The 14,778-nt window shown below is 47.1% G+C and overlaps 1 protein-coding gene across 5 annotated transcripts in view; it reads left to right on the top strand.

Moving 5' to 3' along the window:
• KTN1 (kinectin 1) overlaps positions 1-14,778 on the top strand; it is a 102,091-nt gene that overhangs the window by 56,962 nt on the left and 30,351 nt on the right. For 4 of the 5 annotated variants that reach the window (XM_081007664.1, XM_081007663.1, XM_081007662.1 and 1 more), the window contains exons 19-25: positions 4,255-4,289; positions 5,233-5,323; positions 6,638-6,706; positions 9,092-9,129; positions 10,484-10,574; positions 10,735-10,803; positions 14,674-14,711. In XM_081007664.1, the coding sequence (XP_080863790.1) occupies positions 4,255-4,289; positions 5,233-5,323; positions 6,638-6,706; positions 9,092-9,129; positions 10,484-10,574; positions 10,735-10,803; positions 14,674-14,711 (431 nt within the window). The remainder of the gene's footprint in view (positions 1-4,254; positions 4,290-5,232; positions 5,324-6,637; positions 6,707-9,091; positions 9,130-10,483; positions 10,575-10,734; positions 10,804-14,673; positions 14,712-14,778) is intronic. The other variant, XM_081007661.1, reaches the window with a different exon arrangement.

Raw genomic sequence — 14,778 nt, 5'->3', positions numbered from 1 at the left:
TGCAGCAAAAAGCACCCCCTTATAATATCCAGTCTTCTTCTCTTAATCATACAACTTCAGGGCAGGAAGCAGCCAAACGGATCCCCCACTTCATTTGGCCACTATTTCTTCAATTGGCCACTGTTATGTTTCCAAGGGGTTGCTCGGGAGCAAGCAGGCAAATATCTCACTACTTGGCTGTGAAGATTTGGCTTTGCTGCCAAAATAAACTTTATCTGTCCGGAGCGCCACTCTCCCATGGCTGACTCAATCGCTGGCAGAATCCGTCAGTGGGCGGTTCTTAAACTTTCCCCAGCAAAGCAGCTTCTTGACGCCCAGTCTGCGCCTCCCCTCTCTGCGCGAATGCTTTCTGCGCAAAGAGGGCGTGGGCAGCGGAGGACCCGTTCCCTCCCCGCTTCTCCCAGGCAAGGAGTCCTGGGACCGCCTCGCCACTTCCGACTCCTGCACCTCCTCTCCACTGGAGCCGCGTTTACTCTCTTCCGTTGAAGAGGAGCTACTTCCCACGATCCCTGGAGGCTCTCCATAATCCATTTGGCTTTTGCTCTCTCCCTCCTGCACTGATGGCAGTTCCCTGACAGCCACTAATTCCTGCATTGGAAGGGGTTGGACTAGATGACTCTTGGGGTGTCTTCCAACTCTACGATTCTATGATTCTTATCCTCTCACTATACCGTTATGTCTTGCTGGGGGGCGGGGCGCGGAGTTGGAGTAGACAATCTGAAATACACAAAAACGATGCTTGCACGTTGAGAACATGCAGGCCCAACAACTCTTTGGAACACACTTAATAGGCTTTTCCTGCTTCATGAATGCCAGTGGTGCTCTAGGTGACGTTTTCAGTAAGGGATGCCTTTAATTGCTTATGCCTCTGGCAGTACAGTATTACAATATTCAGATGGGTGAACAATGCTTTGATAATCAGGGTTGCTGTTCCCCTGGCCAAGGTGGAGAGCACCAGCTGCTTGTGTTATCTACTAGATCTTGCTGAGTAGACCAGACATCAGTGGTAGGCCTTCGGTACAAACCTTAGCTTTTTCTCTTTGCTTGGATAATGAGAGGGTTTGGTTTGCGTTTGAGACTCAGGGGCTGGGAATGGAGATGTTGGGGTCGCCATTTGCCTTCCCTGCTCCAGATGGCAGAGCATATAAGCCCCTCTGATCTCTGACCTAGAAATGGTTGTTTTGGTGCAGCTCCTGGAAAAAGGGAATCCACAAAGGACTAGAAGGGCTGCCGCCACCATCGGCTAGCTTGAAAGGGAGCATTTTGGAAGCAACAATTTGCTTAGCTACTTCGGCTTCTTTGATGTCTTTGCCCTTTACTTCTTGCCACTAAGGAGCAGCCACATTTGAGTGCACAGATCCTGCAAATGCAGCCGACCAAGTTGGCTCTTGCCAACGTCTGTGGAACACTATCTCATTGTAAGTAACTGGGAGATGTCTCCAACATAGTCTTATTCAGAGCAGACCCATTCAAATTACTGGACCCAAGTTGCCCGTCTCCATCAATTCCAATGGGTCTTCCTTGATCTGCCGCAGAGCTCATCGTTTTATTTGCTACAATAGTTTAACTCGGGTTGGCAAAGTTTTTGTGGCTTGGGCCAGTTCACGGTCCCTCAGACTCCACGGTGGGCCGAAGTGCACGCGCACACGCATGCGCAAATGCTATTTCCAGCATGGAGGATGCGTGTGCAGCTTCCCATTTGCTGCAGGAGCTTCCTGCAGCCAATGGGAAGCCAGCCAGCCAGCGTCGCGGATGGTGGTCTCCGCTCTGCTCTGCGCCGGTTTAGCACGGCGCACGGGAGCTGACTGAGTTGGCGGCGGGGGTCCATGGGCTGCTTAAATGATCCCGATGGGCCGCTTGTGGCCCATGGGTCTTAGGTTGCCGACCCCTGGTTTAACTAATAGAACTTGCACTGAGGAAGTTATGCCAGGAGCAGGGGGAATGTAATTTTGGGGTTATAAGGAGCTGCCGTGCAGCAAGTCAGTTGCAGGCAGAGGTCATTCGCAGCCACCCTCTCTGAGGTGTTTTGACCCAGGGGAAGCCAGCAAGGTGCCTTCAGATGTTTTCGGCTACATCTCATATCCCTATTCAGGAATTACGGGAGCTGCAGTCCAACATCCGTAGGGTACCACATTGCCTACCCTTGGTTTAACTGGACATTTGTTGTTGTTTAGTCGTGTCCGACTCTTCGTGACCCCATGGACCAGAGCACGCCAGGCACTCCTGTCTTCCACTGCCTCCCGCAGTTTGGTCAAACTCATGCTGGTAGCTTCGAGAACACTGTCCAACCATCTCATCCCCTTCTCCTTGTGCCCTCCATCTTTCCCAACATCAGGGTCTTTTCCAGGGACTCTTCTCACGAGGTGGCCAAAGTATTGGAGCCTCAGCTTCAGGATCTGTCCTTCCAGTGAGCACTCAGGGCTGATTTCCTTCAGAATGGAGAGGTTTGATCTTCTTGCAGTCCATGGGACTCTCAAGAGTCTCCTCCAGCACCATAATTCAAAAGCATCCATTCTTCAGCGATCAGCCTTCTTTATGGTCCAGCTCTCACTTCCATACATCACTACTGGGAAAACCATAGCTTGAACTGGACATGGCGAGGATCAAATCTGGAACCTCCTGTGTCAACAGAAAAGTGGGAGGGGGAAGAGTCTCTTACAGATCACTAAACATGGCAGACAGACACCTAGCATTCTTTTGGCAAGATTGCTTAAAGCTCCAGAGGCTACAGAGCTGATGAAGGAATACTTCAGTAGTTCTGCAAGAAAATTGAAGAATAATGTGGAAAAATGGAATCTGACCAAAAAACTTGGCACTAGGGACAAATTTCTAGGAAGCTGGGACTGTAAGAGGCTGAGATAATTCCTCTAATTGAAGCTCCTGTGGATGGGAAGAGTAGCAGAACATCAGTTGCATAAAGATAATACCTCAACTTGGAAGAAGTAACAGACAGAAGGGATGGTTTATATGTGTTTCCTAGGATTGTGCAGAAATTGCTGAAACAGAAACTGGTACTGCTTGAGAATGTGAAATCTTGAGAACTGAAAAGGGGGGTTTTGCTGAACAGGATCTCCAGCACTTAAGAAATAGCCCGGGAGGGAGCTTCACTGCATTGTGTAACTCCTTAGCCGTTCATAAGTCCAGCAGAAGCAGAATAAATCATGCAAAGCTCTGCTAATTGGTTAGATTTCAATTAATTTTCTAGTGTCTCTTAGTGCAGAGTATACAGAGTTCTGGTTGAAGGAAGGGCAGGATTCTGGGAATGGGGGAAAGAGCAGGAAGGTTGCAACATCTTGCGTTCACGCTATATTGGTTTAGCCAGGAGGGCAAGGGACCAAATCAGAATTGCTTAATTTATTTAAGTAATAAAGGATGTTTTAAAAATTCATTTTTCTTTGGCTAGTGGCTCTTATGTGGAGGCAATAACCTTACATTATTACAGAAAAGGGGGGCTTTTACGTCTTAACAAAGAGAAGTAGGTGATGTTGCTTACAAGTAAACTTTTTTTAAACTGTAGACTATCTTATTAAATGAATCAAAGCTTATTCTGTCAAAATGACAAAATAGTGTAATGATTACAAGGTGAGGAGAAAAGTCGTTCAGAGGGTTTTGGTGGCTAGTATCTAAGGTAGGCATAGGCAAACTCAGCCCTCCAGATGCTTTGGTACTACAACTCCCATCATCCCTGACCACTGTTCCTGTTAGCTAGGGATGATGGGAGTTGTAGTCCCAAAACATCTGGAGGGCCGAGTTTGCCTATGCCTGATCTAAGGGTACAGAGACTGGGGTGAGGTATGTTAGGGAGTAGGAAAGCATCTCCTTGGCTCCAGGAAGCCCTTTTCTGTCCCCTCGTTCTCAAGCTATCTTTAGCATAATGGGCCACTTTGCTTTGAAATATTAACTGTAACGGTGAGAGCTGGGAACATGTTCTATTTGGCTTGGATAAAAGTGGCAGTTCCAGAATTCCTGCTTAATAGGAGTCAGGATATCTGGGCCATTTGCACTGCTAGGCAACGCATGGCAGTTTTGGAGCATCGTTGAAAGAAATCTAATCACCTTTTAACATGATTATTATCATGGCTGGGGAGGGGGATTTTCAGCTTCAGACTTTCTAACGTTTGATGGCTTTTCTGCATCGGCGCTTCAGATAATCAGCAGAAATGCAAACAGCCGGATTCTGAGCAGCTGTCTTGCTCACTAGAGCTGCAATCCAGCATTAAGCATGACTTTTCTCTCTTTCTCTCCTGCTTTCAGACGAATAAGGATTTGTTGGAGCAAATGGAAAGAAGGTAAGAGATGGGGCAGTAGGTAGCCTCTCGTTTATTTCACAAGCAAACTCCCCCCCCCAAGCAAAAAGAACAGCTAATCTTATTAAGAATAATAAATCTGTAGGTGTTTTGTGCTAAGTACCTGCAGCCTAGCAGGGGGTGTCAGGAGCTCAGCCTACACTCAAGTAGGACCCTGGCAGAGACACATGCCCGACTGGGATGTTCCCTCCCTCCTGGTCTTTCGTTCGGGAGCTTCAAAAGCTTTCTTCTGCCCGAACATCACAGCGACCGATGCCAACAGACACCAGCACACTTAGGGATCCGCAGAGTCTGCGCAGTTCATGTAACAGACCTCAGCAACTCAGCATTTTGGCTAATCTACTTTATTTACATATAAACACACACGGAGCACTGCAACATGCCCGCCCGCCCCCCCCCCCCCAGCATCAGACAGCAAAGAGAAAAAGAACAAAGGACTACAGTCCCACTTCACGGAACACAGTAACACAAACATCCTGTCTCCATCACTTCCCACTCTGTGGAGTCAAAACATATAACGTCATGTGATAGACAACAATCCCATGACTGCAATCATGGAGCAGGAATTCTAACGGGGAAGGACCCCATACCTCTGTGCTAAGGTGCATGCTTGACATGGAGAGGGTCCCAGGTTCCATCCCTAACATTTCCAGTTACAAGATTTTCAGTAACTGGACTGGGAACAACTGCTCTGCTGAAGACACCCTGAGAACCGTTGTCTGCTAATGAGACAGTCCTGGCCTAAACGAACTAGTGGTCTGGCTCTTATTTTAAGGCTGCTTCGTATGTTCTTGCTTGCTCGCCACCAATGCCCACTGGCTTCAGCAGGAAATACACCCAAACAAATGAACATAGGATTGTCGTCCTGGTAGCACCAGTTGATTTTGAGTTGAAGTTCATCACATCCTTTTCAACTCCTCCTCAGCATGACAGACAAGGATGACAAAATAAAGACGGTTGAGGAACTCCTTGAAGCTGGACTCATAGAGATGGCAAATAAAGAAGACGAGCTGAAGGTAAACTCTCTTCTTAAGAGTCAGGCATGCCCAGTGCATGAACAGTGTGGCATTGGGTGCTAATACAGTGTGTCTCGCTCCACCACAGGGTAGTTACATGCCCGGATTGTAGCAACAGCAGCTGCTGTTTCACTTTTGTCCCAAGCTCCCCTTTTTCTCTGTTCTGTCTCTCCATAGCTGTCCTGCCTCAGTTGCTCTGTTCTCCTCCCCACTCTCTGGAAAAATAATGGGCTAATCCAGCAACTCAGCTTAGGTTGAGGGACAGTGAAAGACTGGCAAAGGAAGACGACTTCCTCAGCCCCATCCTGAGTCCAGCCACAGAACTAGTTAAATATCTTGTACAGCAGTTAGCAGCAGGAGGTGAAGTCAGCAACTGAAGATCTTACTGAATGTGACAGTGGCACACCCATGTTTTGTAGTCTATAAAGGGAGGGGACCATGATGGAGCACCCCAGCTGCACCAAATTCCAGATACAGTCGTACCTTGGAAGTTGAATGGAATCCGTTCCACTTCCAAAACTTTCGGAAACCAAAGCGCAGCTCCTCATTGGCTGCAGGAAGCTCCTGCAGCCAATCGGAAGGCCTGTTGGACATTCAGGTTCCAAAGAACGTTCACAAACTGGAACACTCACTTCTGGGTTTGCAGCGTTTGGGAGCCAAAACGTCTGAGTAACAAGGCGTTTGGGATCCAAGGTACCTTGGGATCCAAGGTACGTCCCTGTCTGAAAAGCAGCACAAGCTTTTCCCAGTTGCAGTCCCTTTAAGAATGTAGTTATGGACTTGAATCTTACAGGGCAAGCTTTTTTCCTTTGGCTTTCTTCTTTCTACACTTGAGAAAAGTGAAAGCCTTCAGCGTAAGGTAACAGCCATACATTCAGACTCTCCCGCCTGCCCCATTGGTACTTGTCTACCGGCCAAGCTTGAAGGAGCATGTGATGCTTAGATCTTGGGTGTGAAGCTCTTCCTTTGACCTGCTTATTCTGTTTGGGTAAATGTTGCTGAGCTCCTTGCAGGCTAAAACCCAAGGGTACGTATCAGTGGATAGGAGGACCAGGACAGACTTTTTCTGAGATGTTTCACAGGGTGAGAACCACCACTTTAAAGGTTTTATTCTTGAGGAGAGATGCTAGGGTACAAAACAAAGATTATGTCAGGAAAGGGACCCAAGCCATGTAAACCGTGACTTCCACACGTCAAAAATGTTGTCAGATAAGTCAGCAGCGATAATAGATTGTTGTTCTTCGCAAATGTATCATCTTCCCTTTTGTGGTTACAATTAACAGTACTGTGTGGAAAATGTTTTCCTCTTAAAAGGCACTGAGAACAGAGAACGCATCCTTGAAAAGTGAAGTTGAAAATCTGCAGAGGGTACAAACAGAGCAGGTATGTTGCCTTGGTTTTGTTTTGTTTTGTTTTGTTAAGAAAGGTTTTCAAATTGGTTGCTGTTAACTCAATCCCTGTCGGAGGATTTCGCCTGAAATTGCTGCTTTCATTTTGCAATGTGCCTCACTGCTTTTGCCTTGCGCTTTTCGTTTAGTTGGATTTCAAAGAATTGGGTCCTTGAAGAGTTAACTGCTGACAATCCTGCAGTCTGCTAACCCCTGTAAATAAATGCCTGCACAAATGTCTTATTCCACACGAGCAGAAGAATAGTGTAAAGAGACGCTCTCAGAAGATCTCCGTGGCCTACTTCCATGATTAGAAAGATTGCATGTGAGCTGTTGTTTATGCATAAACGGCAGTTGCAGTTATGTCTGCATTAGCCCTCGTGGGACACGTGATGCAAATATTGCTGCTGCTTAATCCAATCTAAAAATATAATTGACCAACATTCTGATCTGTGGGTACCCTTTCCATCAGCAAAGCTAGCGAGAGGTGATGCCATCTGTCCTGAGTTCAGCCCTTGATCCTTTGAAGCCCATTCAAAGCAAGGTGAAGCTTTTTCTAAACTTGAAAGTAGTTGCTGTGACTTTCTGCAAGTCCTACCCCAGCTCTGCTGGCCCTGGAGCAGCCATTGACTCTTGATGGTTTCCCTGCAGTTCTGCTTGCAGGGTTTGCCCGTGTTGACAAAGGGAGATGGGGTTTAATGTTGAAAACTTGTCAACAACTTTGGAGAAGTCAAGCAAGTGAGCCAAGTCACATGCAGGAAAATAGGCAGCCCTCCCAAGTCATTTACCCAGTTGGGCTTGCGGAAAGGTTGCATTCAACCTTGAGCTGGGTTGTTGGCTGTCTTCAGAGTGTAAGCAGAACTTGTCGGTCAAGCCATGCAAAGGTAAAACCTTTGGCCATGAATACATTCGACATGCGGAGGGGCCGAGAGGCCAGCTGGCAAGCCCTGCTCAGATGTCTCCTTCCATCAGCCCGTGCTCTGACGTAAATTAGTGACCCGGACTTTAGAAGCCAGGGCACGCAATTAGTGTACCGCGCACACAGAAGTATGCGTGAGGCGTATGAAGTCATGCTACAACTACAGATTTATTGAACATAAATCAGAACAAAGAAACATGTCGTCTCTTTCGCATGTCGTCTCGGAGAGAACAGCAAAAGCTATACAGAAACGGAAGTTCCCAGCATACTGTGCTGGAATGTGAACAGACCTGTGACGTGCAACAATCTCACGCCTCTTCCTTAAGGTGGAATGGAAATGTCAACAGCATTCAACCTTGAGCTGGTGAGGCATTCCCAAAGTAAAGGAAGGATTGAACTCTGATTAATAAGAATACATATAGAGGCTTGAACCAGCAAGACTCTGGGAAGAGTGCTTATAATAATTTCTCTGTTCCTCTCTACCCCTCAGCCCAGGTCGTTTTATTCACAAAAGAGCTTTTTTCAGAGTGTTTGTAAGAACCAATCAGATTTCTTCTAAGCATTTCAACAAACCCACTGGGGACAAGTTAAACTACTAAAACTAATTAAGCACGGGGTAAACAAAGAACAGAACTACAAAGGAGTACATTTGGCAACCCTGGAGGTGATAAACAAGCAATATACATGATAAGGAGGATGGCCAGGAGAACAGCGATCATTATCACCTTCATGTGAGATCTGTTTCCTGGCCCTAAGATTAACATCCTAAGATTAACATATTAGAAAGCTACTTCAAAGAAGCTTGCCCACTATCTTTGATGACCCAGGAGCCTGCATGGGTAAGCAACTGGCAGTGTACGTGATTGGTGAAGATAGAGAAATGGAACAGGGATGCAGAGGTGTGGATTGATCAAGAATCATATCAAAATAGTTTAAACCCAGTCAACGCAATGCTTTCATTGCTGACACAGATGGCTTACTGTATATTTGTTATAATTCCTCATAGCAATCCCACCTGGGTTGTTGACTATCTTCAGACTGTAAGCCGAACTTGTCGGTCAAGCCATGCAAAGGTAAAACCTTTGGCCATGCAGCCAAGTTCCACACTTTCCAAGTGCCCTCCCAAGGTACAGTAGTTTCTAGCATTGCAGAAGGAGGGAAATTGTGGGTCTCAGTGAGATTCCATTAGAACAGGAGCTTGCAAAGTATCCTTCATAAAGCTGCCCTACCTCTGTTTGGTGAGGACACCTGTATTCCTCAAGTTTACTCTTAAATTTTGCAAAGAACTAATTGCAGGTGCTGCAAAATGCTACAGTTTAGTCCGATTAAAAAAAAATAGGACTGATTAGCTTTCCAAAACGAATTCCATCAGCAAAGTTGGTGAGAGCTGGTACCATCTGCTAACTTCAGTATTCTGACTTTCTCTCTAAACATCCGTCCTCCTTGCTTTTGTTCCCCAAGGTTTCCTTTGCAACGTTGGTGGAAGAATTACAAAGAGTGTAAGTAGAAGCACTTTTCCTCCTCTTCAGTTTGAAAGCCCTCTTTACCCTTACGTTTCTGTTATCCACGAAGCCTGTGTGGGCAGGCTTTTACTACAGAAGTGCCCAGACTTTAGAATGTAATCTGTGCAGTGGGATGTTCGAAGTTGCTGCATTTGACTCTTCAGAAGAAACCATGATTGTGAAATGAAAGGCTTCAGGGTGCAGCCTAAATTCAGGCTGCTGCCCAGCAGGGCTTAACAGAGCAGCGGGGCCATCACTGCATCTGTAGTCCTGCCAAGCTTGACAACAGGGGTGGAAGGGAGGAGGACAGGTAGATCACTTCATCCATTCTGGAGCTAGTACAGTAGTCAGAACCGGAGCAGACCCAATGCTGTCATGTGACCATAATGGAGCCAACTTGGGATCCAGCTGATTCTGGGCCAGCTCAGCCCCCCTCCCCAACCTAAATAAAACAAAAATATCATCTGCTTGTGTGTTGAAACAAAATTTCCCCCCTGTATGCTTGCTCGGGTCACACCAGTGCACACAGAATAAAGTTGGATTGCTTGCAGGAGATTTATAAATTTTGGGGTTTCCTTTTTAAAGTCCCAGGGAGTTTTCAAGTCAGGTGCCAATAGCTGCACTGGCATTGGGTGAAAACCCAACCTTGTTTTAAAAGCAGAAAGAATGTCCTGCAGTAATAGTAAAAAGGTAAAGGTACCCCTTCCCGTACAGGCCAGTCTTGACAGACTCTAGGGTTGTGCGCCCATCTCACTTAAGAGGCCGGGGGCCAGCGCTGTCCGGAGACACTTCCGGGTCACGTGGCCAGCGTGACAAAGCTGCATCTGGCGAGCCAGCGCAGCACACAGAAACACCGTTTACCTTCCCGCCAGTAAGCGGTCCCTATTTATCTACTTGCACCCGGGGGTGCTTTCGAACTGATAGGTTGGCAGGCGCTGGGACCGAACGACGGGAGCACACCCCGCCGCGGGGCTTCGAACCGCCGACCTTTCGATCGGCAAGCCCTAGGCGCTGAGGCTTTTACCCACAGTGCCACCCGCGTCCCGCAGTAATAGTTGCAGTGCTGCATTCTTTGAAGAAGATTAATTGAAGAAATTGCTTTTCTTTAAGCAGAAGCTTCTCTACCAGCAGATGCCACCCTACTCTTTCAGTTGTGAATCAGTTTACTTTATACCTAAAAATACCAACTTCTTGATGCTTGCTCTGATTCATTTGGGCAGTATTGCATTATATTCTTCAGCAACTTCCTGAAGCATTTCTTTCCCATCTTGCGCAAATGCCTCCCCTTCCAATGCTGTACCACTGAGTTTCTTAACCTCTCTACTCTTTTCTCTCTCTCTCTTTGCTAAAGAATTAGTGAGAAGGATGGGAAAATCAAGTCTGTGGAAGAACTGCTCCAGGCTGAGGTCCTTAAAGTTGCCACCAAGGAAAAAACTGTCCAGGTAGGTGCTGGATCTGTCGTTCGCTGCCTTTCTTGTGTGTTTGTGTGTTTGTCATTGCATTGCCCTGTTTGTGGCCGAATTTTTCGCACCCTTCTTTTTCTCATTTTTGTGGGATGTGTTGTCTCCATTGTACAACCTTGTCTGTTTTGTCATTGAAAAGGGTTTGGCACAGGAAATAGAGGCTCTGAAAGAAGAAATAGGGAAGGCCCAGCTTGGAAAGGACACACAGGTAAAGTGGTATTGAGCCGGCAGCTGGAGGGAGTCCTTTGCTTTGCAGTCTTCCTCTTCCTGCAACATGGCTCCTCCTTTCCTATCTGTTGGCGGGGGAGGGAGGGGCTCTTGTTTGGAGAGGCCTGGCACTTTCATGCATTGCCATTGAACCCAGAGGAGGCTGGGCCACTAGGTGAAGGGGGTGCTGCCCCACCAACATCAGCCAGCCCCTGCCTGCCTGCCTGCCTTCTGACTTACATCCAGTCCAGGAGGTGGCATTGGCTGTCATCTTAGCCTCAGTGTTGCCCTTGCAGAACTGAGCATTAGGAAGGATGGGGACAAGACCAGAATTTGCTTACTCTGCCTGCCATTGGCTGTTAGCTGCCCTTACTTTTTGTGCCCCCTGCCTTGTGCCCCGTTAGTCCCTGGTGGGCGCCAGCTGCCGCTGATTGAACCGTGAGATATATGTCTAATCAATTAAACATTCAGATTAACGATTAAAAGCCTATCGCTCGGCGAAAGAGGCATTCTCAAACAATCCGTCAGGCGACTTGTTAAAAGGAAATCAAAATTTACGAGCCCATAATAAAACTGCGAGTGATTTGTTTCACAGTTCGGTTTGAAAGCCTCTGCACCCGCGTTTAAGCAGCCTCCTCCGCCTGGTTGCATGCCAGAGGAGGAAGGGGGGGAATGCACAAGCCTGAAGGTCTTCCTGCAGTGGGAAACTGATTTCACATTGCGTCCGAAACAGTCCCAGGAGTTTGCTTTGCTTAGAGTAAGGACTGCAGTCTTACACACACCCTTGGGGAGTCAGCTCTGTTTAAGTTCCTGGGAGTGACTTCAGAGCATACAAGTCATCTACCTCAGTATTGTCCACTCACTATCTGGGATCTCCACCTGTTACCTAATTATTTATCTGAAGAGACCAGAGTTCAAACCTGTCCCCGCCCGCAACCTGTGAAGCATATGGCCTACTGCTGAACTGCCACAGCACCCCCTTCCCTTCATGCACAGCCCTGCAATCCATAGCCAGGCAGTTGCTGTATTCTTACCTTACACTGAGCACTTGCAAAGTCGTCTTGGCACCTGTCAGGAGCTGAGCAAAGCACCCTGGGACATTGCCTAGAATTCCCTGCCATGTGCAGAGAGCCTCGTGGCAGGGATACACATCTATGTGGAAAGGGTTTCAGGAGGAAGAAGCTTTCAAAAATTTATTTTTATTATGTACAGTCGTACCTTGGATCCCGAACGCCTTGCGACTCGAACGTTTTGGCTCCCGGACACTGCAAACCCGGAAGTGAGTGTTCCGGTTTGCAAACGTTCTTTGGAACCCAAACGTCCGACACAGCTTCTGTGGCTTCCGATTGGCTGCAGGAACTTCCTGCAGCCAATCGGAAGCTACGCCTTGGTTGTCGGAACATTTTTGGAAGTCAAAACGGACTTCTGGAACGGATTCCGTTTGACAACCAAGGTACGACTGTATTAAATTTGTACACTGCCCTGTACCTGTAGACCTCAGGGTGGTTCGAAACCACTGGAGTTACGTGTCCAAGAGTATAGCACCCTCTTAGAATCATAGCATTGGAAGGGACCCTAGGAGTCATCTAGTCCAACCCCCTGTAAAGCAGGAATCGCTCGTCTACCTAAATAATCTAAGTGCCTGGCACAGGAGGTTACCAGACAGCTGTGTGCTGCTATACATTTTGTCTGGAGCTCAACTTTATTACAGGGGTACCTCGGGTTACATACGCTTCAGGTTACAGACTCCGCTAACCCAGAAATAGTGCTTCAGGTTAAGAACTTTGCTTCAGGATGAGAACAGAAATCGTGCTCTGGCGGCGCAGCGGCAGCAGGAGGCCCCATTAGCTAAAGTGGTGCTTCAGGTTAAGAACAGTTTCAGGTTAAGAACGGACCTCCGGAACGAATTAAGTACTTAACCTGAGGTACCACTGTGTCTTTTTGGAGGGGGAATGTATTGGGCTACATGGAGCATATTTTGTCTCGCCATGAAATGTTGCTCTCTTAATTTGTTATGGAAGAGGGCACCTGTGAGAGATGAGCTTGGCTTCTCTGAAAGCGAGGCCTGGGGGGGGGGGGCTTAGCTTCCAGATTATGCCCCATTTTCCTTGGGGGAGCTTGATCTTTTCTGCCTCACTGTGTGCTGTAAGGTCTACACCTGGAAAATGTTCACAGGTACGCAGGTTTAGGACCATAGGAGGCATGCCACATGAGGCATTATATATATTTAGGGGTAAACAAATGTAATAATTTAAAAATTAAAATAAATGACAGGCGGCACATTTAGTTTGGGTGGTGGCACATGAGGGCATAAAGCATGGGAGAGTTCAATGGGGCAAGTGCATGAGCAAGGGGCCTCTGACATCTAGCTGAGCCTGTAGCATTAAAACACCCTTGCTCCTCCTTCTGAACTGCCTGGATTCCTTGTCATCCCAGGAGTTGTCTTCGCTATTACAGTGGTACCTCTGGATGTGAACAGGATCCGTTCTGGAGCCCCGTTCGCATCCTGAGCAGAACGCAACTCGCGTCTGCGGGTCGCGATTTGCCACTTCTGTGCATGACGTCATTTTGAGCGCGTGCACAAGCGGCGAAACCCGGAAGTAACGCGCTCCGTTACTTCTGGGTCGCTGTGGAGCGTAATCTGAAAACGCTCAACCTGAACCACATTTAACCCGAGGTATGACTGTACTTACTCTTCCGTCTTAGGCAGTGTGAACTCTTGTTCTCTCTGCAGCGTTTGAACAGATGCAGCTAAGGGCCTAGAAGCCACATGGTGGCATTTATTGGGCGGCCAACACAAGTGTTGCACTTGCGGTCTTAAGATTGCTTTGTGGGAAATCCTGACATACTGCATCTTCTCCCTTGGCCATTCTAGCTCTTCATCTTGGGATTAAAATCCAGAGAAGGGGGAGAAATAGATACTCTAGTCCTGGGTTTCCCAAACTTGGGTCCCCAGCTGTGTTTGGACTACAGTTCCCATCATCCCACTGGTCCTGCTAGCTAGGGTTGATGGGAATTGTAGTCCAACAACAACCAGAGACCCAGGTTTGGGACTTTGCCCCAGTCCCTTTCTTCCATCAACCCCAAGCTGGACTTTGTTCTGTTACTATAAAAGCCCTTTTGAGCCAAACCTGGGTCTGGCATAGTCATCTCACTAAAAGTTTTTAATTGTGTTAGCGAGATAAAACTTAACCTTGATTTCAGATGTGTCAATGCATGCCGGTGGTTAAAGCAGCCTTTCTCAACCTTGGGTCCCCAGGTGTTATTGAGCTACAACTCACTTCATCTCCGACCACTGGTCATACTAGCTGTGGACGATGGGGGGTTGTAGTCCTACAGCTTCTGCAATATCCAAGACTGGGAAGGGATGAGTTAGAGTGTGATGCTTTTAACTTTCAAACCTTAATTCCTTCAAGCTGGTCTTAGCCTCTGGATGGCCTTAAAGCAAGCCATTATCTCTCTGGCCTGCAGATCCTCCAGACTGTGGGACTGGAAGGACAGTGGCTAATCTCCTGGCATTTGGGAATAGGAATAGCAAGTTAAAGATGTGTTGATTTAATGCGTTTAAACTATTTGTGCATTCAAAATAGCTTACAGAAACAAGAGCTTTTCCTAATAGTGATTTGAAATGTGAAAGAAAAGATATAGGCAGATTATTGGACCATAGAAGTTAACGCCTTTCAGCTACTTCTAGAAATTCTCATTTCTTCTTCTTCAGGGGCTGCTTCTTTTTTTGCATCTTTCTTGGTAAATGGGCCATTGGTTTGTTATCCTCAAATTTGATACTTTTGAGGGGTGTAGGGGCATTACTGTTTACATATACTTAGTGCTTCTTTTCAGAATAACTCTGTGTTGTGTACTCTTTCTGTAGATATCAGCCGCCCAAGAAGTCAGAGATCTTCAGAATCTGTAAGTGGTTTTTGCTGGTTTATAAAACTGCAGGTGTCCTTGTTAACATGATAATGGTTGTTTTTTT

This window comes from Podarcis pityusensis, assembly GCF_964106645.2.
Source record: "Podarcis pityusensis genome assembly, chromosome: 1".
NCBI classification, from domain to species: domain Eukaryota; kingdom Metazoa; phylum Chordata; class Lepidosauria; order Squamata; family Lacertidae; genus Podarcis; species Podarcis pityusensis.
The sequence above is the reverse complement of the archived record's forward strand: the minus strand, read 5'-3'. Positions and strand labels throughout refer to the sequence as shown.